The sequence below is a fragment of the Musca domestica genome, unplaced genomic scaffold (assembly GCF_030504385.1).
Source record: "Musca domestica strain aabys unplaced genomic scaffold, Musca_domestica.polishedcontigs.V.1.1 2, whole genome shotgun sequence".
In the NCBI taxonomy this organism is placed as follows: Eukaryota; Metazoa; Arthropoda; class Insecta; order Diptera; family Muscidae; genus Musca; species Musca domestica.
Genome location: NW_026712249.1, coordinates 3,184,252 through 3,209,921, shown reverse-complemented (window position 1 = coordinate 3,209,921; position 25,670 = coordinate 3,184,252). Strand labels below are relative to the sequence as shown.

Genomic DNA, 25,670 nt, shown 5'->3' with positions numbered 1-25,670 from the left:
CGACTATTTAAATACCTACAACACTACGATTAGAGTTAAAGCTTTTGCATATCTGAAACCCTTTGACTAGAATGAAGATTTCAGTAAGAAACATCCCATCGTAACAGATGTTTCTATTACATCAAATACCTAGTTCGCTCCATTTGAAAGACCTGAAACTTTACATTCTATTTTCATTCTCGAAATAATGTTAGATATTGCAGCAAAAGTTTTAAATTGGCTCTTCATCGCAACCACGAAGTCATGCAAATATTCGTAGTATTTGTCCTATTCAAAAGAATATTTGAAGATTTAGATTTGTCTATATATTTCCTGTATCTCCAATATTTAGCTATATTCGGCAACGAAATCAATATCAATGTATAGATCAGAGGTTCGTCTTTCATATAATTGCGATTTTGGTAATTTCCGTAGTTTTTCACAAAAATTGTTGTTCGTTTCACCGTTTGGAACTAATTTGGAAATTTTCAAAAAATGAACAACTTTTAAAAATTCTATCAAAAACGTAAAAATTATTTTAAAATCTTAAAAATATTGGGGTCTATACGAGGACGTGGACTTGCATAGGCAACTTTTGTCATAAGCCATAACAATATTCAAATATAAAACTTGAAAAAAATCCGCTGAATAATGTAAAATACCGAATATAGGAAGGTATCGTTGTATCGGGGCTATATGAAGACCTGGACCAGCATATACAATTTTCTGCCACAGGCTGTAGTACCTATTAGGAACTTCAAATACTACATTTTAAACATTTCCGGCAAATATTGTACCTAAAATCGTCAAAATACCGAATATAGGGAGGTACTGATATATGAGTCCTATACGAAGACCTGGACCTGCATAGACAATTTTCTCGCATAGACTGTAGTTCCAATTACAAACTCTAAATACGAAATTTGAAACCACTCCGGTGAATAATATCGTTAAAATATCGAATATCGGGGGGTACCACAGTGTCCAATAGTTTCGAATTCTCGAAACGAAAAATGAAGAATGAAGAATACAGAAAAACTTGAATAGGGAAAAGTAAGAAATAAAAAATCTTTTTTTCCCGGAATTGGAGTTATATTTTTGGGCTCAGCCTTCGACTCTAGTGCAATTGTGTCAGACTCCACAACTCTAGCTAGCTCAGTTTAAATATGTCTGCTATCTGTTCATATTTGCATAAGTGACACGACATACAACGCTACTTTTGTTCTACTATATTGAATTTTGGAATAGAATAAATGCAGGTAAGTTAGGACCACTCCATTCAGATTTTCACCCGATTTTTATATAAGCCTTTCCAAAGTCGTAAGATGTTCTCTACACCAACGACATTTGACACGTGATATCGCTAAATTCGCATCCGCATAAATCCACACCAAAAATTTACTCGTTTTTGGCTCAGCAGCTGTATGCGTGAGGGGTGTCTGCCCCAAATGCAACAATTATGCTTCTTTAGCTTCGTGTGTCAGTTGACGGTGCTTCTCTTCTTCCGAAATCCGTACGAAATTTTCGCACACACATTCAGCAAGCTAATATTTCCCGCCGTCGTTGAAAGGCATACCCGGTTTTACATTAGAGCTTTTTGACTGGTTGGCCTGCTTTATAAGTTTTTATTTGTTTTTATTTAGGCCCTAGGTTTCTTTGGACAAATCCGTTTCAGGACCTTAGACGTCGATCTAGCGACGTCTGTCCGTCCGTTCGTCTGTCTGGCTGACTGGTACGCACGATAGGGAGTATCCGATTTGGTCCAAACTTGGTACATAGTAATATTATTATCAAACTTAGACCGAGGTCGGAGACCGATATAGCCCGGTCCACAATTTCTGTTACCTTCCCCACAAAATGTCGAAATAAATAAATAAAGATATTTTACTACACAGAATAAAGAATAATCCGATTTTGCTCCAAATTTGCGAATCCTCATATTTCCATCCCCCACAAAGGGTCAAAATTTTGAATAATTATAAGTCTTATAAAACGTAATGTAAGAGTTTGATTGTCTTCAAATATCCGATTCCATTCAGTTTTGTCACATCTCAATATCACCTTAAGATATTTTATAAAAATGGTAGAGAACGGACTATTAATTCCGCTACACCCCCACAAAGGGTCAAGGTTTTTAATAACTAAAACGATTATAAAATTCGAAATAAGTATCCGGTTCTCTTCATATTTCGCACCACATCCCCCCACAAAGAGTCAAAGTTTTGAATATACATAAATATCATAAAACGCGAAATTCACATCCGATTCTATTTAGACTTAAAAAATCTCAATATTTCCATCAACGCAAGATCTATTATTGATCGGACCATTTGTTCCGGTACCTCCCCCCAAACATAGGGTTCAAAATTTTGAAAAACAAAACACTCAAAGAAAACTTAATGAGGATCCAAGTCTCTTCAAATTTTACACATACCAATGTTTGTGCTAACACAAGATGTTGTGAAGAATATATATATCTGCAAACCCCTTTCTGGTACCTCATGCACGAAGGGTCACAATTTTCAAAATTTGTATCTATCATAACTTACGAAACAAGTCAGCGACTCTTTACAACTTCCTATATCTAAATATTTCTCTCAACCAGAAACCTAAGATGAATATGGAATTTATGATTTCGCTTAAAATTGGATATAAATGTTCGATTTTCTTGTAATTAAGCCTACGCCAATATTTTTATCTGTATTAGATAAATAATTAAAATGGAATGCTTCGGTAGCTCACCCACATTTTAATATTTTCTAAAAATTATCACATATTTCATACAAAGCTGGTAAACTTTTAATTTCCTTCCAGATACTTCAAATAAATAAAACAATTGAATAAAATTGACAAGTTTTTTTTTCAAGAAACATTTTATTCATTCAAATTTGTTTGGAATCTTAACCGGAACGATTCCTATTGCGACGACGTTGTTGGCGGCGGTTTTTGCGATTTTTACGTTGTCTGCGATTGAATTTACGGTTCCTGCGGTTCTTGCGAATATTACGATTCTTGCGATTTTTACGATTCTTGCGCTGTTTACGTTGTCTGCGCAAGTTTCTGCGGTTCTTGCGTTGTTTACGGACAACACGACGACGCTTTTGCTTATTGCGTCTGTTGCGACGAACATTACTCCTCCTGGAGCGGCGGCGCCTTCTGGCACGGCTTTCCGATTCTACCAACTGGTCTTCCTCATCTTCTTCGTCATCATCCTCATTGTGCTCCTTGGGTTTCAACAATTCAGTTTCTTCTTTAGCTTCCTCCTTATGCTTTTTATCCAAATTGGCTAAGTCGGCATCTTTGTGTTTGGCTTTAGATAAACCATTTTCCAAACGTCCTTTTTTGGAGATTTGAGCATTGGCTGCTGAGCTGCATTGAATGGCACAAAATATGGCCAACAAGGCGAAGAGGAATCCAATGGAAAATTTCATTGTGAATTGGAAGACTGCTCTGAATTGATACTTCGGTAGAACACAGAGCAGATGAATGAATGATACTTTCTTCCGGATTGGAGTGTGTATTTATTGGAAATTATTTTTTAATAAACTGTGTATGGAAGTTCCTAAGCAGTTGTCTAAATATTGGAGGCAACCAATTATGCAACATATTTCTGAGCAGAGTTGATGTTAATGTTTTCTTCAGTTCATTATCAATTGAAATCAATTTGGGGCATATCAATACAGATGTGTAGGTAATGTTTGTTTAGGTCCATCGATGATCTGTAGCAAAGATACACACCTCCAAAAGTGTCAACGGAAAATTTTCCTCCATAATTTGGGTATTTATAAAGTTTTTGATCAAAAGCAACAAATATAAAACATTAAATATCGTATAACAACAACAGGCTGTTTTCAGAAATGCGGGTAAATATCTTATGAAAAATAACGCTTGAGGAGGTTCGTCTCTGGAGTCATTCAAGTTCATTATTAGGATAAACACAAAATATTGACCGATGCTGTTATTGTTTTGTTCCTCACTGTTGTTTTAAATATTTCTGGAAAATGTTTATTTATGTAAATTTTATCAAATATTAAATTTGCCATTTGCCTCAATCTGTTAATATTTATCACAAATGAGGCCCATTATATGTGGGCTTGACCGAGTTGTTGATGAATTGACACAATTTCTGTGCGTAAGTTTTATTTTCACAAGAAAGTTAATCTACCAAATACTTCAGTTTTCTATTCATCGAAGACCGCATTAAATATATATGTATATATGTATTCACGATCATCATAAACAAGTAACAAGTAAAAAACATTAAGATCGTCCGGGCCGAATTTTTAATACCCTCCATATTTTTATATAAAAATATCTGAAACGTGTTCCACTTTAAATTACAAATATCATTTGTATAATGCTGTTAAATTTTTCAAAAACCATAAAGTGGGTTAGGTCTTTATATGGGGGACATACAAAAACGGGAACATCTAAAGACAATTTTATACTTCAAGTAATGTCATCTACCAAATATTCTTAAATACCAAATTTTGAAGAATTTCGTGGGTAAATCTGACTAGAATTATCAAAATGCCGAATATCAGTGGGTATCGTTTAATGTGCGTTAACTAAATATTCAATGTTTCGCCACCGGAGTTAAAAGCCATCATGGCCAACTAGTTTAAATTTTTAGACAAATCCGTGAAAAAATGTGGGAAAATTCATCGAATATCGGGGGGTACACTTGTATGGGGGCTATACCAAAACATGGACCTATGCATACAATGTTATAGCCTACAAATGCCGATTTTTAGACAAATCCGTCAAAAATGTGGCAAAGATCATCAAAATAGCGAATACGGGAGGTACCGTTATATAGGGATTATACAAAAACTAGGACCTATACATACAATGTTTCGCCACATGAGCAAGAATCCATTATGACCTACAAATACCAATTTTTATACAAATCCGTGAAAAAATGTGGCAAGGATCATGAAAATAGCGAATACGGGAGGTACCGTTATGTGGGGACTATACGAAAACGTCGAGCGTTATATCTCATTTTCAATACCAATTGTCCTAGGCACAATACAAATTGTTCTGCTAAATTTTGACGCTCTACGTCAAATAATGTGGGCTGTATCGCGATTTCACAGACAGGCGTACATCGTCAAATCGACTTTGAATTTTATGCTGATCATGAATATATATCTTTATGGGGTATACGATGAATATTTAGGGATGTTGCAAACGGAATGACAAAGTTAATATACCCTCCTTTCCAAGGTGTAGGGTATATAAAAGCAGCTAAGTTTGGCCGGGCCGAAATTTAATATCCTTCACCAATATGAAGGGACTTGAAAATGTTCCAAAAAAGTTCGTCGAAAAATGCAGCTGGAAAGAAAACCGTTATATGGGAGCTATACGAAGAAGTGGTCCAGCCTAAGTATTTTTTGTCATAGGCTATAGTACCCATTACGAACTTTACGAAATTTGAAACAATTCCAACAGAAAATATCGTTAGAATCATCCAAATAGCGAATATCGGGAGTACTGTCGTATGGGGGCTATACGATATCGTGGACCTATATAGACAATTCAGTTTTAGAGCGAAAGAACTCCAGACAATTCCATTGCAAAATGTGACTAAAAACTTCAAAACAAATCGTTGCATGGGGAATATACGATATCGGCAATCTTATATGTGGTGCCGTTATATGTGGACTATATGAAGACGAGGACCTACATAGACAATTTTCCGTCATAGGTTGTAGTACCCAATACGAGCAACAAATGCGAAATTTGAAACAATTCCGGTAAAAACATCGCTAAATTCACCAAAATACCGTATATCGGGGGTGCCGTTGTATGGGGGTTATACGATATCGTGAACCTGTATAGTACAAACAAATTAACTTCTTGTGTGGATTTTGAAACAATTCCATTGAAAAATGTGATTTAAGCCACAAACCGAATATCGAGTTATCGAGGTATGGGATACCAATATTGTGAACCGATATAGCCGCTTTCGACCTGAAAATTCTAGTTTCCCATCTTATTTCGTTTTGACTCTATCGTGATTACAACATACGTAAACGTCTTAGAATTTTGCGCCGATCAAGAATATATATATACTTTGTTAGGTCTAAGATTATTGTTTCGATGAGTTACAAACGGAATGACGAACCTTATATACTCCCATCTATGTATGGTGGAGGGTATAAAAAATAATCGGAGATCGATTTATGGGCTAATTTATCTAGGACATGGAGATTTTGTGATGAAGACGTAAGCAGTGTTGTTCACATGAACTTTTTATTTTTCTTTAATTTGTTTTTCACAAAAAACCCAACAAATTCTCCGATCTATTTTAAATGGACTTTAAAATCCGTTTGCTATGGAAATCGCCAGCACTTAACACTTTCTTTGAAGTCCAATTTAAAGAGGCCAATTTGCTGTAGCAGTTGCTCGTTTGGAGTAAGGGTTTAATTATTATTCCATAGGCATCAGTGGAATCTTTCTTGATTTCAAACCTTTAAGATTCAACGTGTCCTGCTGTTGTTGTTGCTGCTGCTGTCTTTGAACAGGTATTACACTTCAACGGCTGGTCGTGACTGTGGTCGTCGGTCGATTGGCAAATGTGATTTCATTACCAAACAGAAGCGGACGCGTGCGATTACATCGCACATGGCGTTGTAACTTGGCACGGGGGCGCTAGCTGGAAGCGTAACCAACAACAAGGACGAAACAGTTTCAGCAACACAGGATCTTGGCAAACATTTGCTCATAGAGTTTTGGTCACGTTCGCAGTTGTATTAAGCCATCTGGATGCCTCATCCATGCTGATTAGTAATTTCTGGCGCTCTCCTCGTGCAATGTTCCTGTTCACATTGTATACTCACCAAATATCTTCTTTGCGGGGGCCATTCATTGATTGTATGTTTATCTTGGAAACAGACACACATACACACACGTAGTTCTTGGCATAAAGACCACATAAAAATCTCAATCAAGAGGTGTTCGTGTAAACTGAGAAATATTCGCATTGCCAAAAATGGTCTGTTAATGGTCAGGCATTGGCAGGGAGAGGGGATGATGATTTCCCATCAACGTTGATGAGATGTGATAAGACGAAGATGTATCTCTTCGAGTGTCCTCTACCGTGGCCGTTCAATGAATTACTTATAATTAAAGTTATTTCATCAAATTAATGCCAGGAAACTGTGCAGCACTTTAATGAGGAAGAGAATCCAGATATTTCATTCCAAATGCAATGATGAGAGGTGGACCTCATTTGGCCATTTCATTAAAATTGGAACTTGTTATTTAAAGGATAATATAATATAAATGTGGACCTGCACGTAGATTTGTGTATTACTATATAACTCTTCTACTACTAACTAATAATTTAGTAATTTTTCACAATAAAATCGGTTGTACTTTGTAATTTGTCCTCTGAATTTGACTGAGTGAACCTATTATTTATGTTCCTGGGAAAATTACAACCTTAACAAACTAAAAAGTATCACTTGGTTTGCCGATAGATGCATACCCTAAGCAAAAGTCTGTTTGTTTACATATTCAATATATATGCACTAGCTTTTGACCCTTCATGGGAGAGATTCCGGAAAGATTGGCGAGTGTTGTCCATTTCGTATCAGACCTAAGTCTTTTATGAATATTACAAGGTGCCAGATTTGGTCTATATATCTTATTGCAATTGTTTAGGAATAATTCCATATTCACATTAGATCTCTGGTTGAGTGAAATATTTAGATAAACCAAGTTTGAAAAGAGCCGCCGCCGAGTATCGCATATTATGAGAGATACATTGATTAAAAATGTTGAGCCTTTGTGGGAAAGGTACCGGAAGGAATGAATCGATATGTTCCATATTCACACAAGTTTTTGTGTTAGTGGAAATATTGGAATGAGTGAAGCTTAGAATGAATCGGATGCCTTTTTCAGATTTTAGAGTTCGGGTTATACAACATTTCATCATAGTTTGTGGGTGAGGTGCCAGTAGGAGTAGGCCGATATACTCCATTTTCACAACATATCTTGTGTTGATAGAAATATTGAGATTTAACGAGTTTGAAAGAAATCTGATGATCATTTCTTTTTACGACCTTTATGTGGGGGAGGTACAAAAACGAGTGGACCGATATATTCCATCTTCACATCAGAAGCTGTATTAATAAAAGTATTGGGAATTGCGAAATTTATACACAATCGGACTCTTAATTCGCATTTTATAAGATTTATATTTTTTCCAAATTTTGACCCTTTTTGGGGGAAATACTTGATGAAATGGGCCGATTTTTTCCATTTTCGCACTTGACCTAGCCCTGACAAAAATATTTTTCAAAGTTTGCATAAAATTAAATGATCCTTACTCTATTTATGAAGTATGTTATTTTCTTTGACAATTTTGACCTTTTGTGGGAGAAGAAGTAAAAAAAGTGGACCGATTTGGCCCATCTCCGAACTTTGGACCAAATCGGATACTCCCTTAGAGAGTTATTGTGTGCATCAGCTAGTCAGACGGACGGGCGGACACCTCTAGGTTGACTCCAAATGTTCTGAAACGGATTTGGTCCGAAAAGACCTAGGGTCCAAAACCGTTTACCGCTGAGGCACGTTTAAGCCGTATCAAATGACCCTCTGTAGCCATATGGCTGAGGGTATAAAAAGGTGGGTCCGACACTTTATTTATGAGATAACTAGGTGGAGGTTGCAGATTCACTCTGCTGTGGAAATAAAATCATCTTGGGAGTTTCCGTAAAGGATAAGATAAGTTATGGTGAAGCATGTTCATGAGTGAATTTCCGTTAACGTCCGAGCGATGTGAACCGAGCTTTAAGGTGATTTTATGGCTGGAATCGTGAAATCGTGTGGCTATATTTTAATAAAGCGAGCGTCAGGTACCCCATGGATACTTACATCTAGTCTACCTTTTACTGTTAGTGTCTGTTGGGGAGATCCAGGTGATTATGCATCGGATGGCATTATCAACTCGGAACAGAATCAAAAAAAAAAAAAGAGACACATATTGGCCCTCCTTCTGACCACAGAGGTGACCTCACCAACATTGTAGGCGATCAAAAACCACTAACGTATGACTAAATTTTCAATATTAGTTAAAAACAAAATCTCAATCCTAATATACCCTTCTTTCCATTGAGGAAAGTATAACGAATGGTAATATTCACAAAACCCAGAGTTTCCCTTTTAATAACTTCATTGTCCTTTGTTTCTTTTAGCGGAATGGGATAGCCTTTTTATTTGTCGACTATGATATAATAAGCTCACATAAAGATTTGCCAACTTGTCGTGTAGTTTTAGTTGTTAAAAATATAATTAATGCCATTTTTATTTTCTTTCTGTTTTTTCGCTTGTTCGGCTGGAGGGGGATGAAATTGTCGAAATAAATATTCCTATTGTTGTTGCTTTTGTTATTAATCTAATGAATTTTTTCTCATTTGTTTTGGCTCGCCTTCCCAGGGAAACTAATGAGCTGATACTAATGCGCACAGAGCAATTTCTTTGGCGGCGTGTCATACAAATATGTGACTTGTTTCGGGGCGGACTGGGGGTAGCGTTTCCAGAGCTGCTGTAATAAATACAAACATGACAAGTTTGGTGACAACTACACGCCCCATATTTTGGCGTTGATATAAGTCGAAATGACAACACATATGCAAGGCTGCGACAAAGGAGGAGTAGGAGGAGGCGGGAGAAACAAAGTGAAGTTAAGTGAAAGTGTTGTTGTTAGCCATCCTCGTAGTCATAATTATCGTCGTCATCATCATTATGGTCATAATTCTATATGCCATCATACAGTGTGCGAGGAGTAAGGAGCTAGGAAATGAATTTCTAGTTTTACAAGTGCGTCATAAAGTCGTAAATATTTCAAGTCAAGCAGTAGCAGCGACAAATTCTTTGCTCATTTTCTTGGCTTTTCCTTGTTCTTCATTCTTCCGCTTGTGCCACGAGAATGTGGCATGGCGCGCTCATTAAGATAATTGTTGGCAATTAACTAAATTGACACAACATTTGTTAAATTCCGAGCTAGTTTATATGGAATTGATTGTGTGTGTGTGTGTGTGCGTGTTATGTGTATGTGTGAATAAAATGGCAGTGCCAGTACTCTCAAATTATTACTTGGATATGCGATTGTCGCCGTTAACCATTTTCCAAACAAGAAAAAAGGGGGCTAAACTCTGTTCAGCTATTTGTTTTGAATCGACAAGAGGAAAAAAAGCAAAACCTCATTTCTTTTAACAAAACGTAAATATTTTTTGTACATTATAGAGAATGTGCGATTTTGATATTAGACGAAAATAATAATAGCAATTATTTTACGTACTTTTGACCAGATTTCTTTGCTGTAAAAATAATTATTTTAAACAATCCTTTAATAAGAAATTGTTATTGAAATGTATAGCAATGTCGAAATTTCAATTTTATCCGAAACACAAATCAGTAGATTTCGAATGTAGCGATGAAAAAGGACAACACCTGTGTCTCCGATTTAAAAGTTTACATCGCAAAGTAAGTTAATTAACAGTGGTAATTTCTTCGCTCTTGCACAATTTTTGGTAATTTTCGGATTAAGATTCTTTGCAATTCGTGTACTTTATAATGTCATATAATTATTATAATGTCATTTTTAATCCTCAAACGAGTCATAAAACAATGGGCTTATTCGGTCCTTTTTGGAAAATATAGCTAAAAACTCCGATTCGAAAAGGGTTCGTAGCAAGTTAACATTTTATACCCTCAGCCATATGGCTACATAGTGTATATACCATTCGATACGGTCAAGATGTGCCTCATAAAAATAACGGGTTTAGACCCTAGACCAAATCCGTTTCAGAACATTTACAGTTGGTCTATGTTTGTCCATCCGTCCGTTTGGGGTATTTGATTTGGTTCAAACTTATTATTATTAACAAATATAGAGCGAGTTCGAAGATGGACACTTCTTACCTCTCACATAAGGGGCCAATATTTTGAAAAAAATTATCTCATAGAAGGGGAAATGAGCATCAGATTTTAATCAAACTTTACAGATCCTAACATTTGCTTCAATGCTTGGTCGTGTGTGCAAATGGGCAACTTCGGCCAACTTCTCTTGGTATCTCTCCACAAATCTCAGCTCTTATAAAATGTAAAAAACACAATTGACTTCAAATTTGGCAGATCTAAAAATTCTACTAAGTCTGGATGTTGTAGATCGGTACATTCCACACAAAGGGTCAACATTTTGAATAACTATGAGCCTCACATAATGCAAAATCAACATCCGATTCTTTTCAAACTTGTCACAACCCAATATTTCTACCAACACAAAATCTTGTGTGCAGATGGTTCAGATCAGACCACTCCTTCGGGTACATCCCTCATAGAGGGTCAAAATTATGAATTCTCATAACCCCCATTCATTGTATAATGAACATATGATTACTCGGAAAATTGGCACCCCATATATTTTTACCAGCACAAGATCTGATGTGAATATGGGATTAATTGGCCCGCTCCTAGTGATACCTACCCCCAAGGGGAGAATTTTTTGAGTAATTATAAGTGTTATAACATGGAAAATATGATAGCAATATCAGTCCACCCTCTCTCACCCGATAACCCATCAACTCCACAAAAGTTCAATATTTTCAAAAAACAAGTAAAAAGCAGATAAATTCGGTCGGGCCTAACTTTTAATATCCTCCACCGCTGAGAAGGGATATGAAAATTTTCAAAAAAAAAAAAATCCGAAAAATACCGCTGAGTAAAAATTGTAATATGGGGGCTATACCAAGACGTGGGCCTGCATTTGTAATTTTTTGTCATAGGCCAATAAAACCGTATAAAAATGTCAAAAATCCCCTTATGTATCTCCACACATAGGGAACTCAATATTTTGTACTATATTTCACAAGATTTAAGTAGGGCTATACATTGTCGGTTAACTTTTAGTCCCTTTATAGATTTATTTTTTAATTTATTTCTTATTTAAACCACATTATTATTTCATTCGGAAGATCAAATCTCTAAAATGATTTTGAAGCGATTATTATTGATGCGATTATTATACCCTACAACACTATGTGTTGGGGGTATTATAAGTTTGATTGGGCCAAAAATTATGTAACACCACGAAATATTGGTTTCCCACATAGGAAAGTATATATGGATCATCCTAGCTCGCCGAGCTGAGTCGATCTAGCAATGTAATGAAAATATTGATTTTCTAAAATTTTCTCATATTTTTTCAATTTTGTCATATTTTTGGCATATTTTCATTTTGAATTAATTACATTTGGTAATATTTCTACAGCTAACAAAACTAAGTAGTTAGGATATCAGGATGTCATATACAGATCGCATTTATGGCCCGATCCTTACGAAATTTTGCATGGGGATAAGATGAGGGTCAGAATAGAAGCCTACTCGCCATATATTTAGGGGTTGAAATGGACCAAAAAACTGCAAAATTGTCGGCAGGTCGTAATTATCGCCCGATCCTCACGCACATTTGAAAGGGGGTTACCGGACATTGCCAAAAGCCAAGCAGTTTTGGATGGCCATCCAAAAATATTCAATGTGTGAAATAGTTTGCCAACTTTTGTAGACAACATACGAAAATGTCCATTCCAGAGACTTCTTCGAGAATTCACAAATACAGGAAAGACGCACTTCTGACTATTTCTTTAACGAATATAGTCAAATGTCTGTATCTCATATAGATGCGTTTCAGTCAAAAACCAATAATAAATGTTAATCTTTTGCCATTTCTAAGAAATTATAGGTCTTTGGGAAATATTGGTTCCAGATCTAGGAAGACCATTTAAGTGCAACATCTACCAATAAATTGGAAATGAGCAAATTAGTTTAAGTTGTTACTATTTGAAAATTAGAGAACGAAACCTGATGGTTTTCTTTTATAATTTGTCACAATATCTTGTGGAATTCTTTCGAGTATCTCGCCTATATAAACTGTATCGTTTATTATAGTGTTGTAGGGTATTCAACGGTCGGCCCCGCTCGACTGTAGCCTTTTCTTACTTGTTTAAAATGTTAACCCTTTGTGTTAAGGTAACAGAAAAAGTGGGTCAACAAACTCTTTAATTTTATGCATTTGAATGTATGCAGGCGGTTGAAAATGCTCAAGTTATGCTACTCTTGGTAAGGATATGTGCAGTAGCTGTACTTTACTATAACTATAAATCGGTGTTAATATGATATAGGCCGACACAGTGATATGAATGAAAATAATTGTTTAATTTATATTTCTTCGATATTAGATCCTTGCGAAAATTTAGACTACCAACCATGAAACCACACTTAGATGTATACTATTTTTGTGTTGAAAACTATTTCTAAATATTTAATGTTTTCGCTAACGTCACTCTCTTTTGCCTGGATAACTCCTTGCGCAACATTTGGGGCAATACATTTATGTCATACATCCATTTCTTCATCTCAAAACCGCATCCCCTTAAAACAGTGACGTCGTTAATATTGTCACACATAAGGAAGTGCTCAGCGTTTGTATTCGAGTCGTTGATAGACGATAAAGATTTACACTAACGACTCCAAAACGACCTCCCCCCGCCACCTGCTGAGCACCAGTGTTATGGCGAAACATTAGCGTCATTATGCCTCCCTCCATCCCTTCATCGCGCCAACCAACTGCATGGAAATCATGGATTTGCGAAAGGTTTACGAGATCATTTGTCATTTTTTATGATGCGAAAGGAAATCAAGTACAGGGAATTTGGTTGGGCTTTTATACATTCTCCTGAAGTAACAAGAAGACACTTTAGCACAACGACAATTCATTTTTCGATGCCATACTTTTGGTGGGGTTTTGGTTGGGTAGACTATTACAAAATCCAATGAATTATTAATGGTAATCATTGAAATCGTTTAGTAGATGTGGATATGGCTTAGAAACATTCTGAGCGTAGATATTTTGTCGGATTTACACATGGCGTGTAATTTGAAGCAGGCTGTATAAGGGATGAAATATTATGAATAATTTCTAAATGACTTTTTGTGAAACAAATCGTAGTTGAGGATTGCAGTTGTCATCGATCAAAATGGAAACTAAGTTCAATGTGGGAATTATTGTTTAGTGGGAATGTTACCTACGAACACCTGAATATGTTTTAAATATAGAATGTATCAAAATCATTTTAGATGAATGGATCAGAATCATCAGATCAGATCAAAATTGCCACACAAATATTGCCAGAGTTATTTGTGACTTTTGCGAAGTTTTTAATTTTTTTTAGAAGACTTTGGAAATTGATGGAATTATCGTAGAAATAGACAGATAATAACAGTTTTAAAGAAGACATTTATGGTTTTAAAATGTTGATCGCACACAATAAGCTGGAGCTCCAACTTATTGTAGGATTTATTTGTTTTTGAAAATATTATTACTATAATAAACTAAGCTTGATTTGACATAAGGGTCACTCGTGAAGTGCATTGTTAAGGTAAGACAAAAGGTGCAGAAAGAAACGAAAGTATACAACAAATTTTTGTATTTGTGGTTTGTAACAACTTGAAAAAAAGTGCTAAAATGTACTAATGTGCGCCTCCTAAGAACACCATTAAGCGTTTATACGAAAAATTTTCGACTGGTAAGGCTCTTTCTAATCCGAAGAGGCCATATAAAAATCGAACAAGGCGATCGGCCGAGAATATCGCTGCCGTACGAGCCAGTGTTGAGAGGTCCCCAAGAACATCCCAAAAACGCCGTTCTCAGCAGTTTGGCATGGCTCGGTCCACTTTACAACGGATTATTCGCATTGATTTGCATTTGTTCCCGCACAAAATTCAATTGACGCAAAGAATTTTGCCTGCGGACAAGCCTCGTCGATTGGAATGGGCCCATAGATTCATCGAAATGGCCGAAGATGACGAGCAATTTTGGAACAAAATTATCATGTCCGATGAAGCCTATTTCACATTGAATGGAACCGTAAATAAGCAAAATTGCCGTTTTTACGCCACTGAAAATCCTCAGGAGATTCAAGAAGTGCCTCTTCATGACGAAAAAGTCACAGTTTGGTGCGGCGTTAGTGCGAAAACGGTCATTGGACCGTTTTTCTTCCAAAATGAAAATGGCCATGCTGTTACCATCAATCAGGAGCGTTATCGCGACATGATGACCAATTTTGTGATGCCAATTATTCGTCGAAAGCGTATGAGGCAGTTCTGGTTTCAACAACAACAACAATCGATTTTCTGAAGAATTTTTTTCCGGGCCCTTTGATGTCGAAAAGTGGTGATTTGGACTGGCCACCGCGTTCGCCCGATTTGACGCCTCCTGACTTCTTCTTGTGGGGTTTTTTAAATCAAAGGTTTACGTTAACAAGCCAAGGACCGTAGAAGAGCTCAAGGACAACATTCGTGAAGAAATAGCCACTATTCCGGCCGAAATGTTGGCAAAAACGATGGAAAATGCAGCAAAAAGGGCACAATACGTCATCAACGCCAGAGGCGGCCATTTGAGAGATATCATATTCAAAAATTGATGTAAACAAATCTACTTGGAACTAATTAAATGATTAACATTGCCAGCCGCCAAATTTTTATTTTTTTCTTTGATTTTAAAAAAAAAAAAAAAACATGGGTCCGTCGAATATGGGCAACCCTGTATGTGTTCGAATTCGTTCTTATTGGACGAATCAGAAACTTAAAAAGAAACAAGTAAGCAAGGGCTAACGTCGTGCGGGGGCCGACCATGTGATACTCTACAACATTAAAATATGTGGGAAGCCCCCTCATGTCTAAATCAATTTTGGAAAATTTCGTTTTGGAAAAAATGTCATAGAACCCTCCCCAGATGTTACCTTTAGGTTTTGACAGGCATTTGTTCAATATTTACGCACTCCGTCGTGTCGGAAATTGTTTTCCCTTTTATAGCTAAATATAATTCTTATACATCTGGTCAAAAATCCCTGCCAATTAGTTTTCAATTGTGACCTGTGGAGCGGCTGCAAAATGGTGAAAAATTTAACATCAACAGGCTTTAATTCTGACCCTAACTCTACCCTCATGCAAAATTTCGTGGGGATCGGACGGTAATTGCGACCAGTACATAATACCTTCAACACATAGTGTTGCGGAGCATAAAGAAACTTTAGAAAGAACGTTTTGTTTTTCAAATCTTGAACCTATATGGAGGAGGTACTGGAAGAAATGGTCCGATCTCTACCATCTTTACAACGGATATTGTGTTAATTTTGAGATTTGCCAAGTCTGAATGGAATCGGATGTTTATTTCGCGTTTTATGGATACTCAAAATGTTGACCCTTTATGGGGAAGGTACGTAAAGGAGTAGACCGATATATCCCATCTTAACAGCAGATCTTGGGTTGATACAAATATTGTGATGTGTGTGATTTGAAGAGAACCGGATGCTTATTTAGGATTTTATGTTATTGGTTATTCAAAACTTTCAGCCTTTATGGCGAAGGTACCAGAAGGAATGGTCCGATCTCTACCATCTCTATAACAGATTTTGTGTTGACGAAAGTATTGAGATGTGGCAAGTCTGAATGGAATCGGGTGTTAATTTCGTGTTTTATGAGCTTCATTAATTTTCAAAATTTTAACTCTTTGTGGGGGAGTTACCAGAAGGAGTAAACCGATATATTCCATTTTCACACCAGACATTGGGTTAAAAAATATTGAGTTGTGTGTAATTTAAAGATAATCAGACACTTAAATCACATTTTATAACAGTTATAGCAATTTAAAATTTTGACTTTTGTGGGGGAAGTACTGGATGAAGGGTAGGATAGGAAGGATATTGTCCATTTTCACACCTGACCTAGCACTGATGCAAATATTAGGATTTTCAAAGTTGGAGCAGAATCGGATTATCATTTTTCTTTCTGTGCAGTAAATTTCCATTAAAAATTTTGACATTTTGGGGGGGAGGTACCAGGAAGAGTAGACCAATATTGCCCATCTCCGAACTGGATACAAGTTTAATTAAGTTTAATATTACGATGCACAAAGTTTCGGACAAATCGGACACTCCCTTCGAGAGTTATGGTGTACACCAGCCAGCCAGACAGAGGGACGTTAATAAATACTCAAATACATGAAATCGCATTAGAACCATAATGTCATTAGGTTCGATTCTTCCAAGTCATTAGGTTCGTTTTTTGCAAATAATTTCAATAAAACAGATATGTCTCCTAGTGAAGTGGAAGGCGTAAAAATGTATTCCTTGCCATACCCTCATGCCCTCGTGTTGTTAAATTCACACCACATCATTTCACCACCCACCTAGGAAATTCACAAATTGTCTGCTAATTAAATAAATGAAACCATGCATTAACTTTTAATACTCCAACTGACCACCAAATGCTCAACAAGCTCCCCAACTTGGGCAATAGAAGTAAACCTCGAACTCCCTTCTAGACGGCACATAGGTCTCTTTAGCCTGAATGCTTGGAGTTCGGTGTATTTGGCCACATTTATGCCAAATACACCGAACTCCAAAAAATGCCCAGGATTTACATTCTGTTATGGAGTAATAAATGAACCACATACACATACATATAATGTGAGAGTATGTGTGTGTGCGCTCCGTATTGTGGCCAATGACCAGTAAACTTGAGTGTGGTGTGTGGTCGTTCTCAGGTTTCCAAAGTAGGAGGAACAATGCGAACAACAATAGCCATATCGATATCAGAGTCATTAAGCTTGGTTAGCAATTATGGCCATGGAGCAAATTGAACAACCGATAATTTAAGACCGTTGATTGTTTAAAATCAATTAAGTGGAAATGCTTGAGCTATGGTTATGACCACGAATAGCTGGCATACAACCACACACGCCCATACCCTATTTTTCAAAATTGTTCATAAATAGAATAATGCGGAGGAGAGTATTAATGAAGTACGGTTATGGTTTGCTGGATGTTTTATATAAAAATTAATAATAATTACTATAATTACAACGACGGAAATTTATGGGAGAAAAAGGAATAAACATAATTTAAAAGGTAATACGTACAAATTTCACTTGAATTTGCAGAAATTTGCCAACCTCGAAAAGAACTTTTTAGTTCTCAAAATAGTAATGGCTTGGATTTTAGAGACAAACAACTAAAAATTTCCTCAACAGAAAAATATCATAAAAACCTATACTAGAGATGAAAAGAATGATTTTATAAAAACAATGTTCGTTTATAGTGCAGAACGATGGTAAGGCTTACCAGGGGGTAAGGCAGGAAATACCTAGGTTTCGGAAAGAGCCACCAATCCACATCAGTTTCCTTGTTTCTTTGTCTGGGATATTCTCTCCAGAGTTATTTTAAGAACAACTCCTATGACAAAAAACTTTTTTTACCCAAGTGGCGATATCTTTAGCCAAGTATCACTCTTATAGTCAGAAGTGGCCTTTTAAAGGTTTTTGTGATTTCGCTGGGATTAAAAAATATTCGCGGTTTATTGAAATTTTTCGTATTTTTTACATAAAAATTACGTTTTATTTTAACAGCTAAATATTGTCCGATGGCCATCCAAATTTGTAGGCTTCTACCCAGCCCGAAACTCTAACTCCATCTAAAATACCGTCGATTGGTCTGTTACTGTGGTCTGCAGAACAACAGCAAAATCAAGATTTTTTCTGGTTTTAGTCCATTTCATACATAGCTAGATCCACTCAGCTCGGCGAGATAGAAGATCCGTATATATGACGGAGACAAATATTTCGAAGGGTTACATAATTGTTGGCCAATCAAACTTATAATACCCCAAAAATTCATTTGAAAAACGAAACTAAACTCATCCAAAAATTTAATATCGACAAATATAGGAAAACCTGAAAAGTAAAGAATGGGCATGACATCCATTTCGAACATCAAATATCAAATTTCAAACAATTCCATGTATGTGTCCTATATGTGTCTAAAATCATCCAAATACTGAATATCGGTGGGTAACGTCACGTAGGGGTTGTACTAAATTGTGGGCCTTTATCATAAAAAGTGGGGACCATTAAGAACTCCACATACCATTTTTGAAAAAATTCCGTTGAAAAAAAAGTCTACAATCATCGAAATGCCTGATATTGGGGGTACTCTATATGACCATACAAAAACGCGGACTTATATAGAGAATATTCTGCCTCAGGAGTTACAAGCCATTATAAAGTGATATTCCACAATTTGGCCTATATGGATATGTTTTTGAGGAGAACACAAATTGCCTTATTGCTGCAAATTTGGTTAAAACATATGACTCAAAATCCACGAACACCTTATATAGGGTGGTACCGTTATGTGAGGGCTGTAATAAATCGTGGATCTATATTTCAGAAAGTATGTCTTCTACATACATCATTTCGTTCGGAAGTTAGAGTGATTTTCGAGTAAAGACAGTCAGCTAGACCTGGCTAAATTCACTTTATGGGTTCTGAAATGCCTACTTCGAGAAGAACCAGAATGACCAACTTAATATACCCTCCATAATAATATGTGTCCTTAAAATAATTCATCCCATGCGCTATGTATTTATCTCACATTCAAAATCCTAAATCCTAAACAAAACAAAATTTCAAATCCCATTCAAAAAAATCTTAAATTTTCATTAACATTTTATGCTTGTTTTTTTTTAAGCATAATTTTTATGATTTTCTATTTTCCGTTTTATGTAAATTCGTATTTAAATAAAATTTGATGGACTCATTCGCTCAAAATGGAAATCTTATTTAAAAAGCAATATTTTTATGTTCGTTTCTAACGAACATCTGATCCACTACCAATAAAGTACCAACACTACTACCACTCCCCATCCCGCACGCCCTATGTGTTCGTGTGGTGGTTCAAAGGCAGTGCAACAACTTGTTACTACAACATTGAATGAATTTTTAGCCCAACAAACCAGACACTTCATAGAGCAATGCCTCTTCATAAACTCCTCCGTGGCATTACTGCGGCCTACACCAGGACTCCACATCCTCCAATCCAATAACAATGACGCCAATTGTGGTAATTTATGCAAATAGCGTTAACAGCCCAGTGCGGGCCACAGAGAACAAGAGACGCTTAATCTGCAATTGAAAGAATAAACGAAGATGAACCACAAAAAGTTATAAGAAAAACCTCCAGCAGCAGCAGCGGCAGCGGCAGCCACAAATAGAAATGAACAAATGAAAAGAATATGGCCACAAAATATGCGGCATATAACCAATTTGGAATAAAGTGAAATCCTTGAAAAGCCATACAACTCGAATGGGATGCGGGGCGTATTGGATTCGCTTGCTGCCATGGCTGAAATTAAAGCGCGAAATGAAATTAATAAAGAAAACTCATGAAATGAAAAAAGAAAACGAATACCAATTCATAAAAACAAATATTCGCATACCACAAATTAGGGGAAGCCATAACGGGGAGATGGAGAGGAGGGGGGTCCTGGTAAAGCATGAATTTAAAACGCACCCGCAACCACACAGTCATAAAGTCATGGCAACAACCAGACAGATCTGACATTCTCCACAAAAATGCCGAGATTATAAAAATATTATGCAAATGTGGCTGGGAAATCTTCATCGTCAGGCGTCGTTGTCGTCATTTGGCGGAAGTGAATTTATGTTTGCATGCAGGCCAGGCTGTCTTCTAAGGATTCATATGTCTTTCAAGAAAGCAACAAAAAAAGGACTTGCACTGAATACTCAATGCTAAATACTGGATTCAAAGGATAATTATACTGAAATGCAAAACACCAAAGCTATAGAGGAGAGATCAGCAGTACCCAGTAATAAGATTCGAAGAAGCAGGAAGATGTTAGTTCGACGACTTTGATATGCTATACATGGGATCTATTTCTTTTTATGCATGGGATCTATTTCTTTTTATACCCTACGCCACATAGTCGTAAGTATATTCAACCGATTTCGTGTTTATTGTGCACCAAATGGTCTATATAAATCCAAATGACCTGAATTTTGATACAACCCACCGAATTCAGTCTAGAAGCAAGTACATCAAATTTGGAGCCAATAAGTTCAGATATAGCTATAGCTCTCATATATATATTTCTTCCTATTTGGCGTTTAAGTCCCTCACATGCATCATATGCACTCCACAAGAATGATTTTTTGTACCAGATATCAGATATTTCTCGAAAATACCTCTGTCAAATGTTATCGAGATAGGTTCAGATTATATCTTATTATAGGTTTATTATGCACAAAATGGCTAATATAAGTCCAAATGGACTGAATTTTGGCTATTGCGATAGAATTTATTCTAGAAATCAGTACTTCAAATTTGGTGTAAATCGGTTCAGATATAGCAATAGTTACCATATAGCGGTTCAGATTTGGATATAGCTTCCATATATACCTTTAACAGATTTCGGGCTTATTGTGCACCAAATGGACAATATAAGTCTAAATATCCTGATTTTTGGTACATCCGACTGAATTCAGTCTAGAAGCAAGTACATAGAATTTAAGTCCCTCACATTCGTAATATGCATTGGACAACAATGGTATTTGTTACCAGAAATATTATAGAGCTCAGAAAAACATTTACCAAATTTTATCGAGAACGGTTAAGATTTGGATATAGCTGCCATACATATCTTTAATCCGAATTCAGGTTTATTCTGCAAATAATGGCTAATATCAGCCCAAATGGAATGCATTTCGGGGCGTACGTTTCCATTTGGTGAAAATCGGCTCCGATATATATTTTTGTACCCTCCACCATAATATGGAGGGTATATTAAGTTTGTCATTCCGTTTGTAAAACCTCGAAATATATATTTTAGACCCCACAAAGTATATATATTCTTGATCAGCATAAAATTCTATGTCGTTTTAGCGATGTCCGCCCGTCTGCCCGTCTACCCATCTGTAGAAATCACTCCAGCTTCCGAACAAAATGAAGTAGATTGATAGAATTTTTCCCAAATGTATATTATGTCTGCAGGACTTTTGGTATTGAGACTGGGCCATGTAGGTCCACGTTTTGGTATAGCTCCGATATTACGTTACCTCCCCATATTCGGTATTTTGATGATTTTAGCAACATTATTCACCGAAATTCTTTCAAATTTGGTATTTGAAGTTTCAAATGAAAACTACAGCCTATGACAGAAAATTGTCTGTGCAGGTTCACTTTTTCTTAGCTACATTATTCACAGATTTGTTTTTGTTAAGTATCGCATTTGAATATTGTAATAATTTATGACAAAAGTTACCTATGCAGGTCCATGTCGTCGTATAGACCCTAATGTAACAGCTTCGTTCGGTATTTTTAAGATTTTAACAGAATTTTTAACGGATTTTATTGTTTTTGAGAATTACCAAATTCGTTCCAAATGGTGGAGGGTATTCAAAGTTCGGCCTGGCCGAACTTACAGCCTTTTTACTTGTTTAATATAGTCCTTCTCAAAGTTATATTATGCACTCTATATGTTATTTGGTACAAAAGATTAAAATATCTCCGTCAAATTTAGTGAAAATCAATTCAGAACTCGATATGCCTCCCATATACTAGTTCTCTCTGACACCAGACTATAACTGCTCTAAAGGCAAATATTTATAGGTGGTATGATCTACTTCAATTAAATTCTTTTGTTACGAGGGCTCTACTAAATATGCATAGTGGTGTAAGCTATCATATAGTCGGCCTCGCCCGACTTTGGACTTTTCCTTACTGGTGTATTTTTCAATTTTTATTCTAAGATTTTAATCTTCTTTTGTTAGTTATTATTTTTTCTTTAATTTTAGGGGGGTGTTAAAGAGAGAGATCCAATTGGGTAATCTCCCCACATGTGTTTGATAAAAATTAAAAAAAAAATAAAAATGTGAAAATAATGAATCACACACAAATTCCATCACTAACATCAGTTGCTGTTTTAATTCCCCAATTTCCGGGGAGTTCTTCATTCGACTTCGCCATCACCAAACATTTTGTTTCAAGTTCAAAAGCAAAGTGCGATGAGTGTTTTATATAAAAGTTTTATTTCGCCTAATAATAATGTCAATGTCCTTTTACTTTTCGCATAAATGGCAAATGGAAATTTTTGTTGTTGTTGAAAAAAGTTAATTTACGAACTAAGTTTTGTTGCTGTTGTTGGTAAGTTGTTTTGGCGCTGACCTTGACATTGAATATGCTGTCACGCCAAATTATCGCTTCCTATATACAAACTTATGTACAGCCATACATAATCAGCGTGCTCGACGCACACGCTTACGTATAAAGGTCGATGACGTTTTTTGGTTGTATTGTCGCCTGCCGATCCCGCTCTGCGACACTTCTGGGCCAAACAACAAAAGTTTTAAATTATCTAAAACTTTTAACAAATTTCCACAAAATACAAGAACAACAACAAAAAAGCCAATGCAGAAAACCCCTTCTTTTCTTAGAAAGTTGTTGCTGCGCTCAGTTCGGCTTTTTCCTTCATTCCCGGCATCCCCGAAGCCAACCAAACTCAGCTCAACTGAAGTTAACAGAAAAACAAAAAAAAAAAAAAAAGTGGAAAACATAACCTCGATGAGCGTCAGCTACAAAATGTGGGGAACAAAGTTATTAAAACTCAGTTCTCTAACAAAGTTTTCAACAAATTAAAGGCAAACTCTTCCCCAGCAAAGTCTGGGAACTGGGACTTTCATTAGAATGTTGCTGCTCCCAAATTGGGATAGGAAATGGCCAGCCAGCCATTCAGCGAGCGAGAGAGAGAGTGAGAGTGAGCGCAGCACCGCTGAGCGGATTGAACCAGAAAAAAAGTCGCAAACATTCTGTATCAACTTTTCATCAAAGTCAAAACAAAAGTTGTTGCTTGTTGGCTGGAAAGTTGTTGGTTGTGCCACTGTGTCTGTATGTGTGTGTGTTTGTTGGACGCCAACGTCTGCTTGAAGTCTCGCATGCGTGCGGTAACAGCAAAACTTACGCACTGCTTTAATGACGTCACTGCCGTTGGGAGACCAATAAATCATTGGATGCGCCGAGTCTTAAGATTAAGAAAAGTGTTCGTGTGTGCGTTAGAGAGTGTGCGGAAGAAAACGAAAAGCCGAACAAAAATTAAATATTAAACTAAAAGCCGGCTGCAGGCAGGACTAAAATTTGGAATTGCCGCTCCTGTTGTCAAATGTAAATATTCGGAGGTTCGATAAGTTAATTTGTACTGTGGTATCAATGCCCAGGATAGAGTATTGAATAGGGTGTCTTGGACCTATATGGACAATTCTCTTACAGGGGTAAAAATTCCCAAAAGGAACTGCTTGTGTGGATTTTCAGACGATTCCATTGAAAGATGTGGCTGAAATTATATGGACCGATGGGCTATATCCTGGACCTGCCTCAGACAAAAAATTGATCTGAATTTTAGGTTCCTACCTTAATTCGTTTTGGCTCTAGCGTTATTACAACAGACAGACGGACAGGGGCAAATCGCCTTAAAATTTTACGCTGATCAAGAATATTTTGTTGTTGCAAAATGGTCAGGCTTAATTCCATTATTGTTATTATTATATAAACAACGTTTGTTTATTCGTGGAGAACGATGGATGGGGATAAGGCAGAGAATACCTAGGTTTCGGAAAGAGCCACAAATCCTCATCAGTTTCCTTGTTTTTTGTGTCTATATATACTTAGTTAGGTCTAAAATTATTATTTCGGTAACAAAGGGAATGACGAACTTAATATACCCCTAATGCTATGCATAACGGAGGGTATTAAAATTGGGAGGCATCGTTATATAGTAGACCTGGATCGAATATTTTTTCAAGAGAGAGAAAAGACCTTTTAAAAACCCCAAAATATCTACTTTTAGCTAATTTGGTTGAAAATATTGGCAGAAACCTATAAAATACCGAAAATCGGTAGGTACCGTATTACGTTTAGATGTAGCCCCCAGATACCTAAATGTAGAGCAATATAGCCAATTTCCAGTACCAATCACCCGGCATATAATTTAACCTTTGTGCCAAATTTCATGGCTCTTGATTAAATAATGTGGACTCTATCGTGATTTCAACAGACAGACGGCGGACATCACTATTGATAGCATTTGTCCCACTGTGGCGGGTTGTTGTGAACCGGCAATCGCTGCTGTTGGCGGCAACAGCAACAGATTTGCAAAACAAAAAACTTTGTTTCGAACATTTAATTGCCAACAACATAACTTTGTTGCACTGTTTTCGTTCGTTGGCTGTTATTGTTGTTGGCGCTGTTGTTTTATAACAGTTTTAGTTTCGAGTTTGATGCGTATGCGCAATCGATGTAATTTAACTGGCTGAGTTCAAACTTCAGTTTGGCCTAGTTTTTTTTTGGTGAACGAGGTATAATTTTTAGTGCTGCGTCTCGTCGCAAAAGTTTTGTCGTTTCGTTGTAGCTGCTGTTGGGGTTTGTTGTTATTGTTATATACAATATTTGTTTTTGTTTTCGGTTTTTTGGTTTTTATGGGCTCATCTCCTTCGTATTTTTGAGTTTTTCAAAAACTTTTGTTTTGTTGTTGCAAAGTTTGTTTAATGGGTTTCTAACCGGAAGAACATTTCCAGCTGGAGCAAAAATCAATAATATGCGTAGACTTTTTGCCCCGACTGACTTTAATAATGAAAACGAAACAAAATTTAACCAAAAAGGACAATGGACCTTTAAAGAGAGAAAGGACATTTACTTTAATCAGTTGGAAAGCCTCCCCTCCACGCACCCCTTCCTTGCAAACTGATAACAAATTTAACATCCCAAAATGACAAT

The 25,670-nt window shown here is 36.4% G+C and overlaps 1 protein-coding gene across 1 annotated transcript; it reads right to left on the bottom strand.

The window, feature by feature from the left end:
• Positions 1–2,879: 2,879 nt before the first annotated feature.
• LOC101890824 (uncharacterized) lies at positions 2,880–3,410 on the bottom strand. Its single transcript, XM_005180981.4, has one exon. It carries the CDS (start codon positions 3,408–3,410, stop codon positions 2,880–2,882), a length of 531 nt encoding a protein of 176 aa, XP_005181038.2.
• Positions 3,411–25,670: the final 22,260 nt, after the last annotated feature.